At 38.2% G+C, this 20,063-nt stretch overlaps 1 protein-coding gene across 5 annotated transcripts in view; it reads right to left on the bottom strand.

Annotated features, from left to right (window-relative positions):
- Positions 1–20,063, bottom strand: part of TRPC6 (transient receptor potential cation channel subfamily C member 6) — a 139,728-nt gene that overhangs the window by 36,652 nt on the left and 83,013 nt on the right. For 4 of the 5 annotated variants that reach the window (XR_014068122.1, XM_081538127.1, XM_081538128.1 and 1 more), the window contains exons 2-3: positions 13,691–14,465; positions 436–621 (exon numbers count right to left, since the gene is read on the bottom strand). Coding sequence is in view for 4 of the 5 variants with exons in the window: in XM_081538127.1 (XP_081394253.1) it covers positions 436–621; positions 13,691–14,465 (961 nt within the window). In the remaining variant the exon portion in view is untranslated. The remainder of the gene's footprint in view (positions 1–435; positions 622–13,690; positions 14,466–20,063) is intronic. The other variant, XM_081538130.1, reaches the window with a different exon arrangement.

Genomic DNA, 20,063 nt, shown 5'->3' with positions numbered 1-20,063 from the left:
AATAGGAGGCACTGCTTGAAGATGAGACTAAAAATATTCCACAAATAAAGACGCAGGAGATTCAAATGCACTAAAGAAGGAATTGAAGGCATTGTTCCGGAATTGGACTAAATTAATAAATGGAGATGTGTCTTAAATAATGATGTTCCCATCCTATAACAAATGCCTTGTAGTTTGAACACACAAAGCCATTTTTACATCATTTGTTAAGTAAAAGAAAGTGTTGATCATTGCAGAAACAAGTCTAGATTTTAAAGACCAGCTTTTAGTGTGGGTGAAATGTCTCACAACCAGGCACTTAGAATTTACTAGAGATCCTACCTAGAGCAATTAATTAGAAAAACGCAGCTTAACCTAATTATGCCAACCCTTCCTCTTGATTTCGCACCAATAAAAACTGAAATAACATAAAAGGGGCTTTGTGCCTGATCTTACTTTTTTTACGTCATACTTAATGGCAAGTTTTAAATGGCTGAGGTTAGGACGACCATGATCTCCACCACTGTGGCGTATTTCAACATCCCCATTCAGAATAGCTTCTACTTCTTCAGTATTTCTGCACAGATCAAGGAGTCCAACAACAAAATCTTTACACTGCATCGACAGTTTTTTGTAGTCATTCTAGGAAAGATAAAGCAAAGCAAAAAAAAAAAGTAGAAGTATCACATTTTACTATGTTACACTGTAGAATTTATCAGTGATTTGACTGTAGAGAAAACAAAAGCTCTATTTTTAGGTTAATAATTTTTTAGGTTTATAATTTTTTTAGGTTTATAAATTTTTTTATAATTTTAGGTTTATAATTTTTTATAATGCTTCAGTTGCTATTCTGTTGAGTGAGCTCTGAAATATATTATCACCGTAAAGATTGTCTTTATATCCTAGAAGAGGAAATTTGTCTAAAACACAACCAAAGTTGTCAAAAAGTACTGTACTACACCAAACTTATCTGCTGATTCGGGAGAAATAAAAAGTTAGCAAATCTTTCCATACCATGATCACACTTTCTTGCACACATCATATCTCCTATGTTTATAACTTCATCAGCTAGGCATATAACACATGCATTTGCTAGGTCTTTGGAAGACTTTGCATACTGTATTGATGTACTTGAGAAACACAGAACATTTGGAAAGGTTTCAAGAAAAGCAGACATACATCACTAATCTATTTACTAAATTGTTATTGAGGAACTTTATTTATCAAACATGGAATCAAAAGACAAGATCTAATATAAAGTCCACAAATTGAGATTCTTTGGATAAAAGGAAGTTTGATGAAAATGCTTTCATTATAAATTACCGCTGAGGACCTAATAGCATGTTGAGAGGATTTGGAGACTACAGATCATATTCAAACATCAAATACTCATTTTGAATTTACATACACCATCTATGTATATCTTCGTTCGGGTCTTTCTAAAATTTCCTTCCTCTTTATTCTCTTCCATGGAAATAAGGCCATTCATAACCCAATGTTAATAAAGAAAATCTATTAGCTAGAATTTGTTGCATTGCAAGTGGATCATAGAATCTCAGTTAATCTTCACAGTCAGCTTGATCACTTAGGTTATGTCCAAAGTGTGCAGCTACTAGGTGCCAAAATGAGGCTTTAAATTTAACCCTGTTTGGCTTCACTTAGCCTGTAAGCGTTTTGTCACCTTGTCTCTTTGTAGAATGCTTTTCTGTTTCAATCTATGAAGAGCTGCAAGGTAGGCCAGGTAACTAAGATTTCCATTTTGCACATCAAAAAACTAAGGTCCCTGAGGTCACAGCCTCCACGGCAGAGTTTACTCTTAAATCAGCTTTGCAGATTCAGAATTAGTTGTCTCCTCCATTTTGAAGTCATCAGTGTGTTATAGGATAGAAAGATTCCTTGCAGGGATCAAGAGAAAAAGATATTGGAGAAATATGAGAGGCGCTAGATGTGAGTCAATAAGTAATATTGGGTTGAGTCTATATGGAAAACAGTTTCATCCGGAGTATATGCAAAGCACCTACTTGGGCTCCTCCCTGTAAATCATGCCAAGTTTCACTTTGCTAACTGTAGGTTCAAACAGATCCTATAAAAGGAAATTCATAAACTATGTCACAACTGAGAATGACTCAAACTACTTTCAGCAGGTATCTGGTCAGATAGTATAAATAAGGTCACGAAGAAACAGCTCTATCCCTTTCATGAAATAGTCAGTTAAGGTTATGGGGAAGACCTGTGAGGTGTGGAAGCACATATGTTGTCCATGCCCACTATTCCATATTCTAGTGGTTAGGAGCTTGGGCTTTTAAAGTTAGATGTGTGCTACATGCATGCTAAGTTACTTCAGTCATGTCCGACTCTTTGGGACCCTATGGACTGTAGTCTGCCAGGCTCCTCTGTCCATAGGGATTCTCCAGGCAAGAATACTGAAGTGGATTGCCATACCCTCCACCATGGGATCTTCCTGACCCAGGGATCAAACCTGCATCCCTTATATCTCCTACATTGGCAGGCAGGTTCTTTAACCACTAGCGCCACCTGGGAAGCCCAAGGTTAGATATACTCATAATCAAATCCCAGCTCTTCCATTTTTTAGCCATGTGACCTAAGGTAACTTAAAATCAATCTATGAGGTAGGTGCTATTATTATTCTCATTTTACAGATAAAAAAACAAACAAACAAGGCTTAGATTAGTTGTGCTAAAGAAATCACACCTGCAAAGTGCATATCAAGCACTTGATAAAACATAATTATTGTATTATATCATCAAAGGCAAGACCTAAAAACAAGCTGTTTCTTGACATTAGTAAGAACCCATGGAGTTATGACAAAATTTAATATACCTGGTCTCTCTTGTCTGTAGCACTCAATTCTAGATGTATCCTTAGTCCTTACAGAGACAAAAATGTAAGATTCAAAACCAATGCTCTCTAGAATTCCAATAAGGCTCATGTGAAACTAGGTATTTCAAAGGAGGTTATGACACTTCAAATATGGGGTAATACTTTTTCAGTAGAAATCATATGGGTTGATCAAGTACAGGCATTCTTTGCTGTTCAATATCTTAAAAATTGTTCCCAATTCATTGCTAATTCACAAGATATATTCCAAGCAAAAACCCATTTAAAAAAAAAAAAAAAGAGTAAGACTGCTTTTAGAAATGTATGTTTTTTTTCACCTTGGGAATCAATTTACAAATGTTTTCATATTTATGTTCTCTCACACTGAAATGTAAACTCACTTAAAGTGAGATATTGGCAGTAGTTCATCAGCCAGACTTAACACTGTGATTTCAGTTTTTTGAAAGAAAAAGTGAAGCTGGCAGTTGATTTAATTCTGCCTTTGGCTCACACATTCACAACATGCATTAATAAATTAAAAGTGGGTGCTTGCCTACTAACCTTTGACTTATAAAGAGATGACCGACAGTGGGTTAATAGAACATAAAGATTATAAAACATAAAAAGACCCTGATACAATTATCCTTTCAAAGGGTCATTTTAGTTGGATTTTTATATAGTAGAAGATATGGTGTGTAATTTTAATGCATAATTCCATATAAAGAAAAGTCTGCTTTATAGGAGTTAAAGGGGTGAGGAAAATGCATGTCTTAATTATCATGAATCAACCCTAATTAATTAAACACTAATTAAGTGAGTTTTGGATAAGGGCAGACCTGGATTTCAAGTTAGGTACAGTCACTTACTAGGTGCATGAGTTGGGAGAATTACTTAAGCCCTTACAGCCTCAAAATTCTTATTTGTAAAGTGGCGATAATATAAGGTTCTTCTAGGGTTGCTGTGAAGGTTATACAAGATAACAAATGCTGACTTCCTGGCTCAGGGATGGGTTGAATCAATGGTAATTATTATTGTTGTTTTCATCATTTCGTAAATACCCAAGTCATCTCAGTACTTTGACACAAAATTGCACTAAAAAATATAAAACCATGATGAAATTCCTAGTGATAAAAGATATTTTCACATACTAAGTCATTCTGGCTTATACACGAGTTAACTTAAATTTAAGCTAACTAAAATAGCCTGTTTGTGGCCTGTCAAACATACACTGTACGTCTGCTTTAATTATTAAGAAAAGGGCACACTGTCCAGAAGTAAGGAATGTCCATGTTAAAAATAAGAATTAAAAGCCTCCCTTCCTGGGAAGCCAATACTGGTCCTCCTTTTTGATAAGATTCCTTCCCCAGGTGCCAAGGCCATACTGACTGACTGTGTACCTGCTGACCTGTGTTTTGAAACCTTGAAGGAACGTATCCCTGACTTGCTAATGTTCTTTATTCTGACAAGTTACAACACTGTGCTAAAAACCGTGCTTTTCCAGATCAGTTCCTCAGAATTATATGAGAGGCTGTCTTCCAGGCTTCAGTTTGGCTCAAATAAAACTCTTTTCTAAGCCTATTGTAGATTGTTTATTGATTATTTTCATCAACATTGAGTATCACTTGAATGTACTGAAAATAAAACAATTATTCATTCATTTATTATTTCAACAAATGTTCTACAAATATTCAGCAGCTAGTGCTGTGATAGATACCACATTCTATCTCAGATGGAATTTTTAAAATGAGATTGCATTCTTGAAGAATAAAGAAAGTATAGACTATCATTATCCAGCTAGTGGCTGAATTAACCAACCATGCTCTTGGGACCACAAGCAACTCTAGGGCTTTCCTGCTCTTCAGAATAATTGTCACTAAATGGCACAGTGATCACTGACCTGTCACAGCTGATGTGCAGCAGAGTAACAAGCATTTATACAGCACCTGCAACTCAGGGTTGTGAGGGACATGAAAGGTAATCAGATACTGCTCTAAAGAAAAGGTAACAAGAGGTGAGATACAATTTCAGACAAGAATTGAAGACAGACATTTTCCTAGATATGTCACATGCTACTCACTTCTATGCTGATTGTTGCCATAGCAGCAGCTACTTATTTAACTTAATACAGTGTTTGATTACAGTTTTTATTCTTCCTTCAACATAGAAATTCTCAGGTTCAGCTGAAGCAATGAAACATAAAGAGCAGCAATGAAGGTAAACAGGTACTTCAGGGGCTGAGGGCTCTCAGGTTACAAACCGCTGCACTTAACTTCCCTTCCTAACTATTGACTGACCTTAGATCTAAAATTTTGCCAGAATGGATTTTCTCTGCCCATCTATTTAAACTGATAGGAAAGTCAAAGGAAAGAACAGACTCATATACTTTACTGCATTTGTTCATGTATCTGCCTCTGTTCAGTAGACTGTGGTTCACAAAAAAACTGTGGACAATTCTGAAAGAGATAGGAATACCAGACCACCTGATCTGCCTCCTGAGAAACCTGTATGCAGGTCAAGAAACAACAGTTAGAACTGGACATGGAACAGTGGACCAGTTCAAATTGAGAAAGGAATACCACAAGGCTGTATATTGTCACCCTGCTTATGTAACATATGCAGAACACATCATGTGAAATGCTGGGCTGGATGAAGCACAAGCTGGAATCAAGATTGTCGGGAGAAATATCAATAACCTCAGATATGCAGATGACACCACCCTTATGGCAGAAAGTGAAGAGGAACTAAAGAGCCTCCTGATGAAGGTGACAGAGGAGAGTGAATAAACTGGCTTAAAACTCAGTATTCAGAAAACAAAGATCATGGCATCCAGTACCATCATTTCATGGCAAACAGATGGGGAAAAAATGGAATCAGTGACAGATTTTATTTTCTTGGGCTCCAAAATCACTGTGGACAGTGACTGAAGCCATGAAATTAAAAGAGGCGTGGTCCTTGGAAGGAAAGTTATGATGAACTTAGTGAAACTCACTCACTCATGTCTGACTTTTTGAGACCCCATGGACTATACAGTTCATGGAATTACTCAGGCCAGAATACTGGAGTGGGTAGCCTATCCCTTCTCCAGTGGATCTTCCTGACCGAGGAGTCGAACCGGGGTCTCCTGCATCACAGGCGGATTCTTTACTAACTGAGCTATCAATAGCATATTAGAAAGCAGAGACATTACTTTGCTGACAAAGGTCTGTCTAGCCAAAGCTATGGTTTTTCCAATAGTCATGTATGGATGTGAGAGTCGGACCATAAAGAAGCCTGAGAACTGCAGAATTGATGCTTTTGAACTGTGGTGTTGGAGAAGACTCTTGAGAATCCCTTGGACTGCAAGGAGATCAAACCAGTCAATCCCAAAGGAGATCAACCCTGAATATTCACTGGAAGGACTGATGCTGAAGCTGAAGCTGTAATACTTTGGCCACCTGACGCAAAGAGCTGACTCACTGGAAAAGACCCTGATGCTGAGAAAGATTGAGGCCAGGAGGAGAAGGGGGCGACAGAGGATGAGATAATTAGATGGCATCACCAATTCAATGGATACGAGTTTTATAAAACTCCAGGAGATTGTGAAGGACAGGGAAGTCTGGCGTGCTGCAGTCCATGGGATTACAAAGAGTTGGACACAACTGAGCAACTGAAGAACAACAATCCTGCAGGGCTTCCCAGGGGGTGCTAGTGGTAGAGAACTGGGCTGCCAGTGCAGGAGACCCTGGGTTTAGAAGATCCCCTGGAGGAGGGTGTGGCAACCCACTCTGGTATTCTTGCCTGGAGAATCCCATGGACTGAAGAGCCTCAGTCCACAGGGCCACAAAGAGTCAGGCAGGACTGAGCACAAGACAGTCCTTCAGAACACAGACTGTATCTTACTCATCTATGAACTCTCACATCCTAGCACAGTGTGTGGCACCTGGCAGATAATAACACTTTTGTTGAGTGATAGAAAGGAACATCTGAGCTACGGGAAGCCCCAAAGTGGAAGTTTTAAGTCGCTCAGTTGTGTCCAGCTGTTTGGGACCCCATGGACTGTAGCCTACCAGGCTCCTCTGTCCATGGAACTCTCCAGGCAAGAATACTGGAGTGGGTAGCCATTCCGTTCTCCAGGGGATCTTCCTGACCCAGGTATTGAACCTGGGTCTCCTGCATTGCAGGTAGATTCATGACCATATGGAAAACTTAAAAGCTGCTATATCATAAAGTTAAATTGTAAATCATAGATTAATTCATTAAGCTTGACAATGGTCCATTTCCTCCCTCCCCTTTGGCCTGGACCCTTGTCCTGTGCCTCTGTAGACTATTTTGCATGCAAGCAACACCTCTGTCACACTACTAAGGTATGATGACAGTCACGCTTCCTTTCTTCTAACAAAAACTACTTTTCAACTTGGTCTGTTTCTTAGAAGGTTATTTCTTTTTCAAACAATGCCAGGCATTTTTGAACATTTTGAATGCCAGAACACAGCAACAGTTTAAAAGCAAACACAGTAGTGTCTTCCCTTTTGTCTAAGTCAATGGCAGAGGCGTCAGGAGAGCCAAGTGCCTGTTTAGATACACACCCCCAGGAAGACATGCAGGATTTGGTGAAGCTTCAGAAAATCTATTTATCCAGAATGACAGGGAAGAGGGAAATCCCTGACATTTATAGAGACGGTAATTTTAGGGTAATTAAAGGAAACGTTGTTACCACAAACAATCTAAAATGTAAATAGGCTTAAAAAGTGTTCAGAGACATAGGTCATGGGTACATTCTGAGATAGTAAAAGGAAGTTCAAAATTTGGAAGGATGCATTGCTAAAAAATTGGTACTGATCCTTTTGTCTTTATGATGATTCTTAATCTTGAGTCAAGGAGAGAAGGGAGACGTTAATACTCTCCTTTCTCAGTATCAAAAACAGTCAAAATTCTGAGGGTATACTGCCAAAATTAGGCTTGCTGCTGCTGCTGCTGCTAAGTCGCTTCAGTTGTGTCCGACTCTGTGCGACCCCACAGACTGTAGCCAATCAGGCTCCTCCGTCCATGGGATTTTTCAGGCAAGAGTACTGGAGTGGGGTGCCATTGCCTTCTCCTAAAAAATCAGGCTTAGCCCAAGTTTAACTTAAGGTGGCTGAGGTCTCTTTCTACCACAGCAAAAAGTTATTGATAAAAATTCGGTATATAAAGCTTGAACTTGAATGGGTGAAACTTTTAAATCTGGCTTCTCCTGCATCCACTGTGAAGACCTGTAATCTCTCAGGTCTGCTGGTTTTCTTCTGTTCCTGAGGTTCCATCTAACTGAGATCTCTCTGCTCTGTGCTGGCCGTCCCCTCTGCAGACGTCCGTCTTCAGACCGGATGATGCAGTCTACTATGTTTAGGAGAGTCAAAGGGCAAGACTCCAGTTGCCTGAGGAGCTCGGTTGCACCTCCTCTGTCCTCTTTTGTTAAACGACTATGGGTTAATACAGAAAAGGAGAATTGAGGAGGAGCTCAGGGAAGCTGTATATCGGAGTTTACAATCTTTGTGATCGTTCTCATCTCTACCTCTCATAAAATAGATTAGTTGCCTTCAAACAGAGAAATACGAACACTTTTCAAGGGGCCAGAGAGCACTGATAGTTTTAAGAGAAATAATTTCTAGATCCTCAACTTTCCTGTAACTAATTTTCTTGAGAACAGATCATTTTTCCCTTTACAAAAGATTCTCCACTCTCACTCACCCCTGCAGCAAACAATGGAAATTCCCCTTTAATAATTAATCCAGGTACCACAGACCCTGAGGGGTTTCCTGTATTTCCTTTCCTCAATACATATTTCCAATGAAGATGAAGCTTAATGAGAGGAATATAACATGCCCGTTCATGTTGGGATATTCTGAATTTAGATGAATTTTAATGTACTTTGCCTCTTCATTCTTCAACAGCTGTCAAAGAATGCATCCTTCTTAAATGAGAAGACAATAAAGAAGACATCAATAGGGAATACTGAATACAAACTTCACTACTTCATGTTATTTAAATTAAGTGATTATTTTAAATTGTTCTTTTTAAAAAATTTATTGGAGTATAGTTGATTTACAATGTTAGTTTCAGGTGTCCAGCAAAGGGAATCAATTATACATATACATAAACCTACTTGTTTTAGATTCTATAGGCCATTACAGAGTATTGAGTAGAGTTCCCTTTGGTACACAGTAGGTTCTTATTAGTTATCTATTTTATATATAGTGGTGTGTATATGTCAATCCCAATTTCCCAATTTATCCCTTTCACTCTGGAAACCGTAAGTTTATTTTCTACCTCTGTGACTCTGCTTCTGTTTTGTAAACAAGTTTATTTTACCCTTATTTAAAACCATTCTTAGTACTCATCTTTTGGATGTATCATTAACTTAAAAGAAAGACATCACAAATGTGCAAGGCAGAAAAGCTTAGTCAGGATGAGTCTTTGTACTGTGACCTGGAATGGTTTCCAGGACTCAAAATTTTCATAGGCTATTGGCTAAAGCACAGGATAAAACTTTTATGTGATTTGTTTCAGATCAGTGTGGGTAATTCATTAAGGCAGTTATCATATCATATCAAGAAGTATTTATCCCAAATATAGTCTATATCTTTTAATTCTATTCCATAAAATCATTAGTAATTTACATATTCCATTAACAAAAACTAAAACAATATGCTGGCTGACAAATCAAGTTATTTTAACAGGTTATAAGTTTTTCTTTCATTAAATACATAACAAAAGTATGGACATGACTTGTTCCGTTAAAATTCATTTCCAATAAGAAATGTGTCATATATTTAAAATTTATTTTTCAGAATTTGTATATGTTATTTTGAACAATTATGTTCAATTTATGTAGTTTTGATCAAATATACTGCTAATAAATATAATGGTAAGTATTTCCAGACTATTTTAAATACCTAGCGCCTGATGATAACAGAAAGTAAAACAAATTCTAAAATTTCTTATAAACATACACATTACATATGTGTTATGTGATATATATCATACATGTAATATATATATATATATAATAGGTGATCTATAAAGGACTTTACAATAAAAAGCTATTACATTAGAAATCACATTTGTGGAGGAAAATGGACTAGAATACAAGTTTAATGAGAAAAGGAAAGATGTAACTGTTATGAATATTAAAGAGGAGGTTGTTTGCTTATTTTTAAAATAGGTGATGGTGCGTACAAAATCATAGCACTTAAAGGCCCCTAGATACATCTGAGGCAGCCGTTTAAGATATCTGTTTTTAAATGTTAATATTTAGGCCATGCAGAAATTATACCTTTTAAAATTATTGAAACTTAAAAGTAAATAAATTTAGATGCCAACTTTAAAATGTACTCATGAGCACAGAATTTTTCAAATGTTTTTCAGGTGAAAAGGAAGCAAAAGAATTTGAAGACCATGAGCAGAGAGCATTGCCTGTTGCCAGTACAATATTTCAGGTCCCTGTGAGGTATCTCAGATCCTGCAGTCTTTGGTCCCTGAGACTCTAAGAGGCTTGACTACTAAGACCGGAAAAATGCATGTTGGGGTGTTGCTGTATCAAAATTAGAAATGATTTTTAAATTTTCCCTCATGTTTAAATTATTATTTTTTAACATGATCATGTAAGGTGACCTTTGAACAAAGCAGAGGTAAGGAGAAGCGATACTCTATTGAGTCCAAGCTCTGCATATAACTCTCCAGAGGGCCCTTGGTATCCACTGTTCCACATCCACGGATTCAACCATCCCGGGCTTGTGTAGTGTACTGTAGTGCATATTTAGTGAAAATAATCCACATGTAAGTGAACCCATATACTTCAAACTCATGTTGTTCAAGGGTTAACTATATTCTTTAAAAATAAGAAAAGAGAAGTTATTCTTGAAAGATAGAGCAGCAGATTTAGCAAATCTCACCAGAGACAGCAAGCCCTTTTGGGTCCCATCCTGTTGTAAACTGAGGCTGGGCTGCTGGAGTAGCTTTAGCGCCATACCACTGTTCATGGTAGGACGATATGCTTTCCCTGAGTTGACACACAAGAGTCATGCCAGCTCATCTCACATGAGGCTGTTCTTGCCTCTATGGGCCAACCGAGGTCTGGAAAATAAACAACTGTTCTAGAGCATCCAGTCTGGTGAGAAAGAAAACATTATGCTTTCTTGTTTTGTATTTGCCAAAGGCTTTTAAAAACAGCCAAGAACTGGCCTTTCTCCTTGTGTAATACAAGGACTTTGGGAGTCAAATTTCTAATTAGAAAAGCTGTTGAATTATCAAGTTCTAGGACATACTTTTAAAAACATTTTTAAAACTGCTACCCTCTTTTAATAGTAAACTTTAATCCTTGAGGATGATTTTTTAAAGATGTTAGGAATAACAAACTATTAAAGAGAGAGTTATCTTTTCTTTGCATTAACCCTTCACGGAGGCAGGTCATTAAGCAAAGGGTGAGCCTGATTAGAGACTAAAGTTGTAGACCTACACAGAGAAAGCAGGGATGGAGGGAAAGTACCTGATTCATATACCTCACACCTAGGTGTGCAGAAACAGTGTGCAATGAACAAATAAAGGAATATCCGTATCCCTAGTTTATCATAAACCTAAAGCGGCCTTCACATTATGCAATGCATTTAGGGACAATGAAAAATTCACATTATGATTAGATGTGATTCTTTTACCTGTGGCCCACCAGCCCGCCCCTCACTGCACAAGGTCATGTCTTATAGTTACTTCACACAGGTCTTTGCTCTCCTATTATATTACAAGTTAATTGAGGGTAGGGTTACTGACTGAACTGTCTTTCTGCTGTGCAATATCTCCATCCTCATTCTTGACTCTTCCCAGTACAATATTTGCTACAACCATGGGCTCAGAAGATGTAAGCAAGTAAATGAATGAATGAATGAATGAATGAATAAAGACTGGTTTAGAGTATCGTGTAAACAAAGATACAGTTACAGAAACAGAAATGTTGAAACCTAAGCAGTAAAGTTTCCCAAAAATTAAATATAAATTCTAAGATCATATTAATCAGATTTCGAAGATAGCATAGTTCCCTGCATCCCTGAGTCCTGGGAGCAAAGTGAGAAGTAGGAAAGAATGAGACATTGTTGGAAGAGATTATCTGCTTGTCCTGCATCCTCAGCTGCCAGGTATATAGAGGAAAAGCAGCATCCTCCATGCTGGGGGCCATCGGAAGGCTTCAGTCACCAGTGACCTGCCCTCCTCACCTGGACAGATAGGACCCGGGGAGACATATGCTATGTTGGGGTTTGCAGTGTTCCTTCAGTGACAGAGGCACCAAGAAACTGCACAGGAGAGACCCCAAGGTACGGAATAGGGAGACATGCTTTCTCACAGCATACAGAATAGAGAAAATGAAACCAGTATTTATCTTTGAGTCGGACACGACTGAGCGACTTCACTTTCACTTTGCCCTTTCATGCATTGGAGAAGGAAATGGCAACCCACTCCGGTATTCTTGCCTGGAGAATCCCAGGGACAGCGGAGCCTGATGGGCTGCCGTCTATGGGGTCGCACAGAGTCGGACACGACTGAAGCGACTTAGCAGCAGCAGCAGCAGCAATACTGTATTTGATGAATCAGACCTGATTCCAAGCAGTGTATAGCTGAGTAAAGAAGAAAAGCCCACCCTAAATAGTAAGATGCAGTGGAACATGATGAGCACTATAAGAGAGGTCAGATAACCTGTGCAGGAAGTTTAAAGGTGCACGTGTATGAGTGTGTGACCTCGGACTAGGAATCTGAACTTTCACCCTCTCCAAATGCGGCACAAACCACGCAGACAATGGCCAGGTCGGACACAGTGTCTCCCCACTTAGCTCTCGTTTAGAGATTGCTCAGAGTTCCCTTGAGGCAGGGACAGAGACACAGACACAGAGAAAGGACATGTGTACTCAGGACGGGAAGGGAAGCGTGGGATGAATCGAGAGCAGCACTGATGCATATGCACTACCTTGTGTAATGTCAGATGTAAAACAGGTAGCTAGCAGGGTCTCATCAGAGCACAGCGGGCCCATCTTGGTGCTCTGTGATGACCTGGAGGGATGCGATCAAGGGGATGGAGGGAGATTCAAAGGGGAGGGGATTTATGTATGTATATGGCCGATGCACTTTGTTGTATAGCAGAAATGAATACAACGTTATAGCAATTATATTTGACTACTTCTCCCGTATCTACAAGCTTTTGTTTTGGCTGTTACCTTGGCCTAAAATATCTTATCCTTCATTATCTGCCTTCAAATATGCTACTTTATTCTGCCATATGCAGCTGAAATACCATTTTACACATAACTTCTCCGACATCTAATCTGAATTAAATTCTGCTTTCTCTGAACTGCTACAGCACACTGCTTATAGCCCTGTCTAGTAGTTTCGTTTCTTTATGCCATATGTATGCATGCATGCATCTGTCTCTCAAGTCAAACTATGACTTCCTTTATCTTACTCATCTTTCTGACCTCAACAGTAGCTACCACCATGATCTGAATATAGAAGCAGTGTTTCACAGGAGACAGAAGCTGGGCTTTAGAGTCTGCATCCCTGGGTTCTGATCCCTGCTCTGTCATTTCACCAGCTGTGGATCTTGGGCCTTACTTAACCTTTCTATACCTTCATTTCTGCATCTGAAAAGGAACTAAGATCTTCCCAAGGTTGTAATAAGTATCAGCCATAATAAATGTAAAGTGTCTAGTTTATAGTAGATCATCTCCAAATGGTAGTAACCACAACTTTTACTGTACATAATAAAGAACTTGTTGAATCAAATAGATAAAATTGCCTACTATCTCTGATACCTAACAGAGTGTGATTACATAGTGGAAGCTTATAAATTCACCTTGACTTCGACTTGTTAAAAACCTACCTTGAACTCTTTCTCTATGTTGGCCAGCACTGCCAGCTCATTGCTAAGCTCTAAAGCTGTCATGACTGGATCTTCGCTAGACAATGACAGGTAAGCTGGGCTCGCCAGGCCTTTGTAGGCATTAATTCTAGATCTGGAGTGGCTGAAGGAGTCATGCTTCTGTTTCTGGTTGCATTCACTGCACTTGCAGAAATAGTCATGAGGCCGTTCGATCCGAGCACCCTTCCTCAGGAGCGTGTGCACAATTTCATATTCCTGGCAGTGGGCAGCCAGAATGATCGGGGTCACGTCATGGGAGAACCGTGTCCCATCTTCATCATATGCATAAAAATCATCCTGCTGGAGTTCAGACTGACTGGGGCTGGTTGCTAACCGCTTGCCTTCAGCAAAAGCTGGGTGACTGAGAATGGCTTCCACAATCCGAACATAACCTTTACTAATAGCTAAAAGCAAGGCATCCCCAACACGAGAGAGATTTTCTTTCTTGAGAAGAAGTTCTGTAATTTCTAGATGCTCATTAGCCACTGCCAGCTGCAGGGCATTCTGGCCCATGTAATCCACACAGTTAACGTTGAGTGAGAGGCATTCTTCCAACATCTTCCTTACCACTGGGATGTTGCCATACTCAGCTGCATCTAAAAAGCGCTCCTCCTCAATAGATAGGCTTGTTGAGTGGTCATTAAACATGTAAGCCGGTCCTCGGTTACCTAACCGTCTCCCCTTCTCACGGGGAACTGTCTGCCGCCGGTGGGCCAGTCTATTGTCGGTGCCCCGGCTGTAAGAAAATAGAAAGATTGTGAACAAATTATATTAAGAGCATTTTAGTGTGTCAGATGACCTGCCATTGATCTAATGCAGTCCTCAAGTGTATTAGATGTTGTCCCATCATCTCTAGACCAACTATAATACAAATGAAGACACATTTATTTGTTAATGGATTCCAAGGATTTCTCTTTTTAGAAAGTCAAGCACTTTGCAGATTTTAACATTTTAATTTGGGTGGAGGTTCAAGCAGTTCCCATAATCTATCTCTCTGTGCTGTGCACATACAGATTAATATGTGTTTTTCATTTACAGGTGGTATAGATAAAGAACTACCAAAATGTTGCCGTTATGACATAGTGTGTGAAAATACAAAAAATAAGTAGGAAAATAACAAATCCACTCAGGTCAACAAATATTTATTGAGTCCCTCCTATGCAAGGGTCAGACATTATATAAGGTCTGGAAAAAGCAATGGTGAAAACAAAATAAAGGAAGTTTCTGTCCTTATAAATCTTATAGTCCAAAGGGAGAAATGGGCAATTAGTGTCTTACCTTGTTATTAGCTGTTTAATTGTCATGATAAACCTACCGCAGGGGCATCTAGTTTACCTTCCTAGAGAAAGCGATGTGCTGAAAATGGAAGGATAGAAGTCAAGTGTGACAGTGTATTTGGGGAGAGTGGGACAACGTCAGGTACAGCTAGGGAGCTTTCTCCAGCACAGGCATCAATGAAATGCCACAGTGAGGGTTTCATTGGCAGGAAAAATAAATGGGTTGGACTCTGCTAGGCATCATTCGAAAAATCATTGGAAACCTGAAAAGCTGTGATCCAAGTGTTAAGTGGGAAGGATCAAAAGGGTGGCCAGCCTTCAATGTTGGCTTCCACTCTGTGATCAGAAAAAGTGATTCTCCCTCTGAAGGAAATGCTACAACGGGGATTTTTTTTTTCCCTCTAGTGATTCACAGCTTCATGTCGTAAAAGGTCTTTTTGAGCTTGAAGCTGTGTCACTGTCACTAACTGGAAACCCAATCAGGACAAGTTCCTGCAGAATATGAAAGAGCCAGGTTATGGGGGAGTATGAAATGAAGAAAAGTGTGACTGATGTTTGATGTCATAGATCTTTATAAATGTTCCAAAAGTCATCCTCCTTCAAAGACTCACAAACTTCCCTGTATGAGGAGAATTTAAAGAGACCCAAAGACCCCAGAAGCCATCTTCCCCTTCTATGGGGCCAGGCCTAGAGAGGCTAACTTTCTTTCCAAACTAACCGTTGTCCATCTTGATACCAAAGCTCCAGGCAATGTTGACCATAGCAGTATGATGCCCAAAGGAGTTAGCAAAATGTCTGCAACTCAGAAATAAGTTGTGTCTCTCCAAGGAGCTTGAAGAATGTTCTGCCATAGTCACAAAATTTTTTCAGAAATTTTTGTTCAACAGTGTAACCATTCACGGCCTCTTCAAAACTAACCAAGCTGTTTTACTGAAAAAATAGCTATGTTAAATTTTTTAAAATGATGTCGAGGCCATAGCCAAACATGCTATGATACTAGTAATCTTTTAAAATTTTTAATTGGAGGATAATTGCTTTACAATATTGCATTGGTTTCTGCCATGCAATACCATGAATCAGCCAAAGGTATACATATATCCCCTCCCTCTAGAGCCTCTCTCTCACCTCTCCATAATTTTTAAGGTAGATCTTTAAATAATGTATATATAGCTTTTATTAAGTACTACAACAAGGGAATTATTTATACATCTATTTTTCTTTCTATAGCTATTGTTTTGTTTCCAATTCCGTTTTAACCTGCATCCAAGTCATGCATGTGCATACTGAAAGACTTGAAAAGCTTGTTACAGAAAATAGCAGTCCCTTATTCTTCATTTTATCCACATTCTGATATTTAGAGGAAATACATTTCAACTATTTTAGTTGATTATTTTATAATTTAAATCCTTACATCCATATAACTTGGTAATATTGCTATTTCTTAATTTTCCAGATTTGGTACTACCTACAGACTTTCCATTGTGAAAGTTGAGTATTTAAGTCACTTTCACAATCTCCCACCCTATGTTCACACCCTTCACACACACACACACACACACACACCCCATGCTTTTTTGATGATGGCCATTCTGATGGCTTGAGGTGATATCTCACTGTAGTTTTGATTTGCATTTCTCTAATAATTAGTGATGCTGAGTATTTTTTCATGTATTTGTTGATCATCTGTATATCTTCTTTGGAGAAATGTCTATTAAGATCTTCTGCCCATTTTTTGATTGGGTTGTTTGTTTCTCTGATACTGAGTTACATGAGCTATTTGTATATTTTGGAGATTAATCCTTTGTCAGTTGCTTCATTTGCAAATATTTTCTCCCATTCTGAGGGTTGTCTTTTCATCTTGTTTATGGTTTCCTTTGCTATGCAAAAGCTTTTAAGTTTAATTAGGTCCTATTTGTTTATTTTTGTTTTTATTTTCATTACTCTAGAAGATGGGTCACAAAACAAAAAATCTTGCTTCAATTTTGGCCAGATGCTGTAAAACTCTTAGAAGAAAACATAAACAGAACACTCTTTGATATTTTTGATTCTTGTCTACAGGGTCTTTTGTTTCTGGAACTCCTTCTTTTTTGAATGTTGATAATTCTGGAATATCCTTTATTTTCTTCTTTTTTCTCTCCTATTTTCTAATTATTTATCTTTTTGTACAATACTCTGAGATATTTCTTCAACTTTAATATAGCTTTTGAAAATTTTCCTCTGCTATTACTTTTTTAGTTTGCAAGGACATCTTTTATTTTTCAAATTTAAAAAAGTAATACCTTTTTCTGCTTTTAAAAACACAATATCTTACCTAATTCTGGGGACATCAGTGATAAAGACTCTAACACTGATCAGAACACTTCAGAGAATTTATTCCTATTCCTTTTTTATGATTGTTTTTATATTTCTATCTTATGTTTGTTTTATACTTTATGTTAAAGTTTTGCCTCAAGTAACTAGTGATCCTTAGTTGATATTATTTTCAATTTTTAAAAAATAAATATTACTTCTAATGTCTTTTCAAAGAGAATGTAATTTTCTCTTTCAAGAATTAGCCAGAGTCTAATGCTGATTTTGGTAAAAGGTGATTCTTGAGTTAGAGGTGAATTTCTAGAAGAGTAGAATTATTTCTGAGTTAACAGGATGGAAGAAGTGGAAGAGACAAGAGGTCACCAAGATTTGTTGCATGAGCAACCATCCATCATCTTCCTTCTGAAATCCCCTCTTCCCTTTTTTCTGTCATTTTTCTGGCTTCTAATAACCTCTTTAGCCTTTCACTTCCTCTCTTGTCTTCTATATATATTACTTTCCATAGATTCTCTTGTAGATAGGAGAAAGCTCAAAAATCAGGGGGAGGGGAGACATCTCCTGAACATGATTAATATCCTGAGAAAGAAAAACTGTAAAATTAAAGGAGAAAAAAGCTAGGGTCAGGGGATTTATAGAAGTGAGATTAAATTACTGGGAGTGTAAGAAAGGTTTTTGTGTAACTAAAAAAAAAAAAAAAGACACAGAATTGACACAAAACAGTACCAAGTACCAAAAGGCCAAGAACCAAGCCTCTTTCTTGTTCTTTTTCTTCCATAAGATCAGCAGAAATAATTATTCCAATCTATTTTACAGAATTACTTCTAGGCTCAGTTGAGATTATGAATGTGGAAAGCACTTAAATAAGTTCTAATAAGATTGTTTGCTTTCCCACTTGACTTCCATGTGATATTTTAGGTTATCCCTGTAACTATCAAGAGTGCTTTAATCTACATAATCTGGGACCAAGTTGTCACCTAAGAGTACTTGAGATTTATTTATTTATTAAATTATTTATTTTAATTGGAGGATAATTGCAATATTCTGATGGTTTTTGCCATACATCAGCATGAATCAGCCACAGGTATATATGTGTCTCCCTCATCCTGAACCCCCTCCCACCTCCCTCCCCACCCCATCCCTCTGGGTTGCCCCAGAGCACCGGCTTTGGGTGCCCCACTTCATGCATCGAATTACACTGAGGTAGAATAAGCCTGAGTTGTGACACCTTTAATTCTAAATTTTTAAAATAACAATTTATGACTTTAATGTTATTAATTTGAATAATGGCAAGTTCTATCCTGGCAATCCACTAAGGATATATTCAATTTTCTTCTAAACTATTATGACTTTTATACCCATAACTTTCATCCTTTTGAAGAACAGCAAAGACATTTCCAGAGAAAATGTTTTCTTCAGTTTTAAAGCTTCTTCTGTCTCTATCACAAATTTTAATCATATGCAGTGACATAGATTTCAGATATGTTTTTATAAAAAGGCTTGGATCATCATCATTTCCTTAGCACTCTGCCACAGGAAAGCCAGATACAGAATGTTTATAGAGGCATTTAAGATTGTTTTAGGAAGATAACTCTGACAGGCAGAAAGAAGGCAGTAGTCCTCACATGGGTAGTGAGATAAAGGGAAAGCATTTGCATGTTGACAAAATGCATGATTTGCTGTCTCTTTGTCTTCCTCAATGGCTTCCCTGGTGGCTCAGCTGGTAAAGAATCCATCTACAATGCTGGAGACCTGGGTTCGATCCCTGGGTTGGGAAGATCCCCTGGAGAAGGGAAAGGCTACCCACTCCAGTATTCTGGTCTGGAGAATTACATGGACTGTATGGTCCATGGAGTCGCAAAGAGCTGGACAGACTGAGCAACTTTCACTTTCACTTTGTCTTCCTCAACTGCAGTCTAAAGTGAAAGTGAAGTTGTTCAGTCATGTCCAACCCTTTGCGACCCCATGGACTGTAGCCCACCAGGCTCCTCCGTCCACGGGATTCTCCAGGCAAGAATACTGGAGTGAGTTGCCATTTCCTTCTCCAGGGGATCTTCCCAACCCAGGGATCAAACCCAGGTCTCCCGCATTGCAGGCAGAGGCTTTAACCTCTGAGCCACCACTGCAGTCTAAAGAAGCAACAAAAGGCTCTATGTATAGCATTTCGTCACAAGTGGTGATGCTTACTCCTTAAGTGTCAAACACAAAATGTATAAACAGCTTTTTAAATGACAAATATTTGAAGCCTTTCAAGAAAGATACTAGACATTGCTAGATTATATTACCTCTCTGAGAATGGATTTTACAAGGCTATATTGTAGAACTGTATATTAATTGCAAATGTAACCTATAAAAACTGTCTACTAGAAATAGAAACAATAGCCCAAAGCTTTATGTTAACAAAAGAGACACTTTCATTCCACCTTAAGTGCACACTTTAAAAGTGGGTTCTTGTATTTAAGAAAAATACTTATTAAGATTTTTTTCTTCATCCTTTTAGCCATATTTAGCATGGTTGGATGTTTAGTAACCTACATTTTTGTGACCATATTTTTATAATTTGCTTTATCACAATACATAAATACCAGTTCTAGGAAATAGTATAAATAGTCACTGCCCCCATACTACTCAAATATTGATTAGGTCAAGAAAACAACCTTTTTTACATACCTCATTTTTATAATTATTTTTGTTGGCTAAATAGTGCCTGTTGCCCTAGATAGGGGGAGATGGAATTACCCATCTCTATT

Source organism: Giraffa tippelskirchi, chromosome 11 (genome assembly GCF_054371585.1).
Source record: "Giraffa tippelskirchi isolate mGirTip1 chromosome 11, T2T-mGirTip1v1.2.pri, whole genome shotgun sequence".
Lineage (NCBI taxonomy): Eukaryota > Metazoa > Chordata > Mammalia > Artiodactyla > Giraffidae > Giraffa > Giraffa tippelskirchi.
Note: the sequence above shows the minus strand (reverse complement) of the source record. Positions and strands in the feature narration are given on the sequence as shown.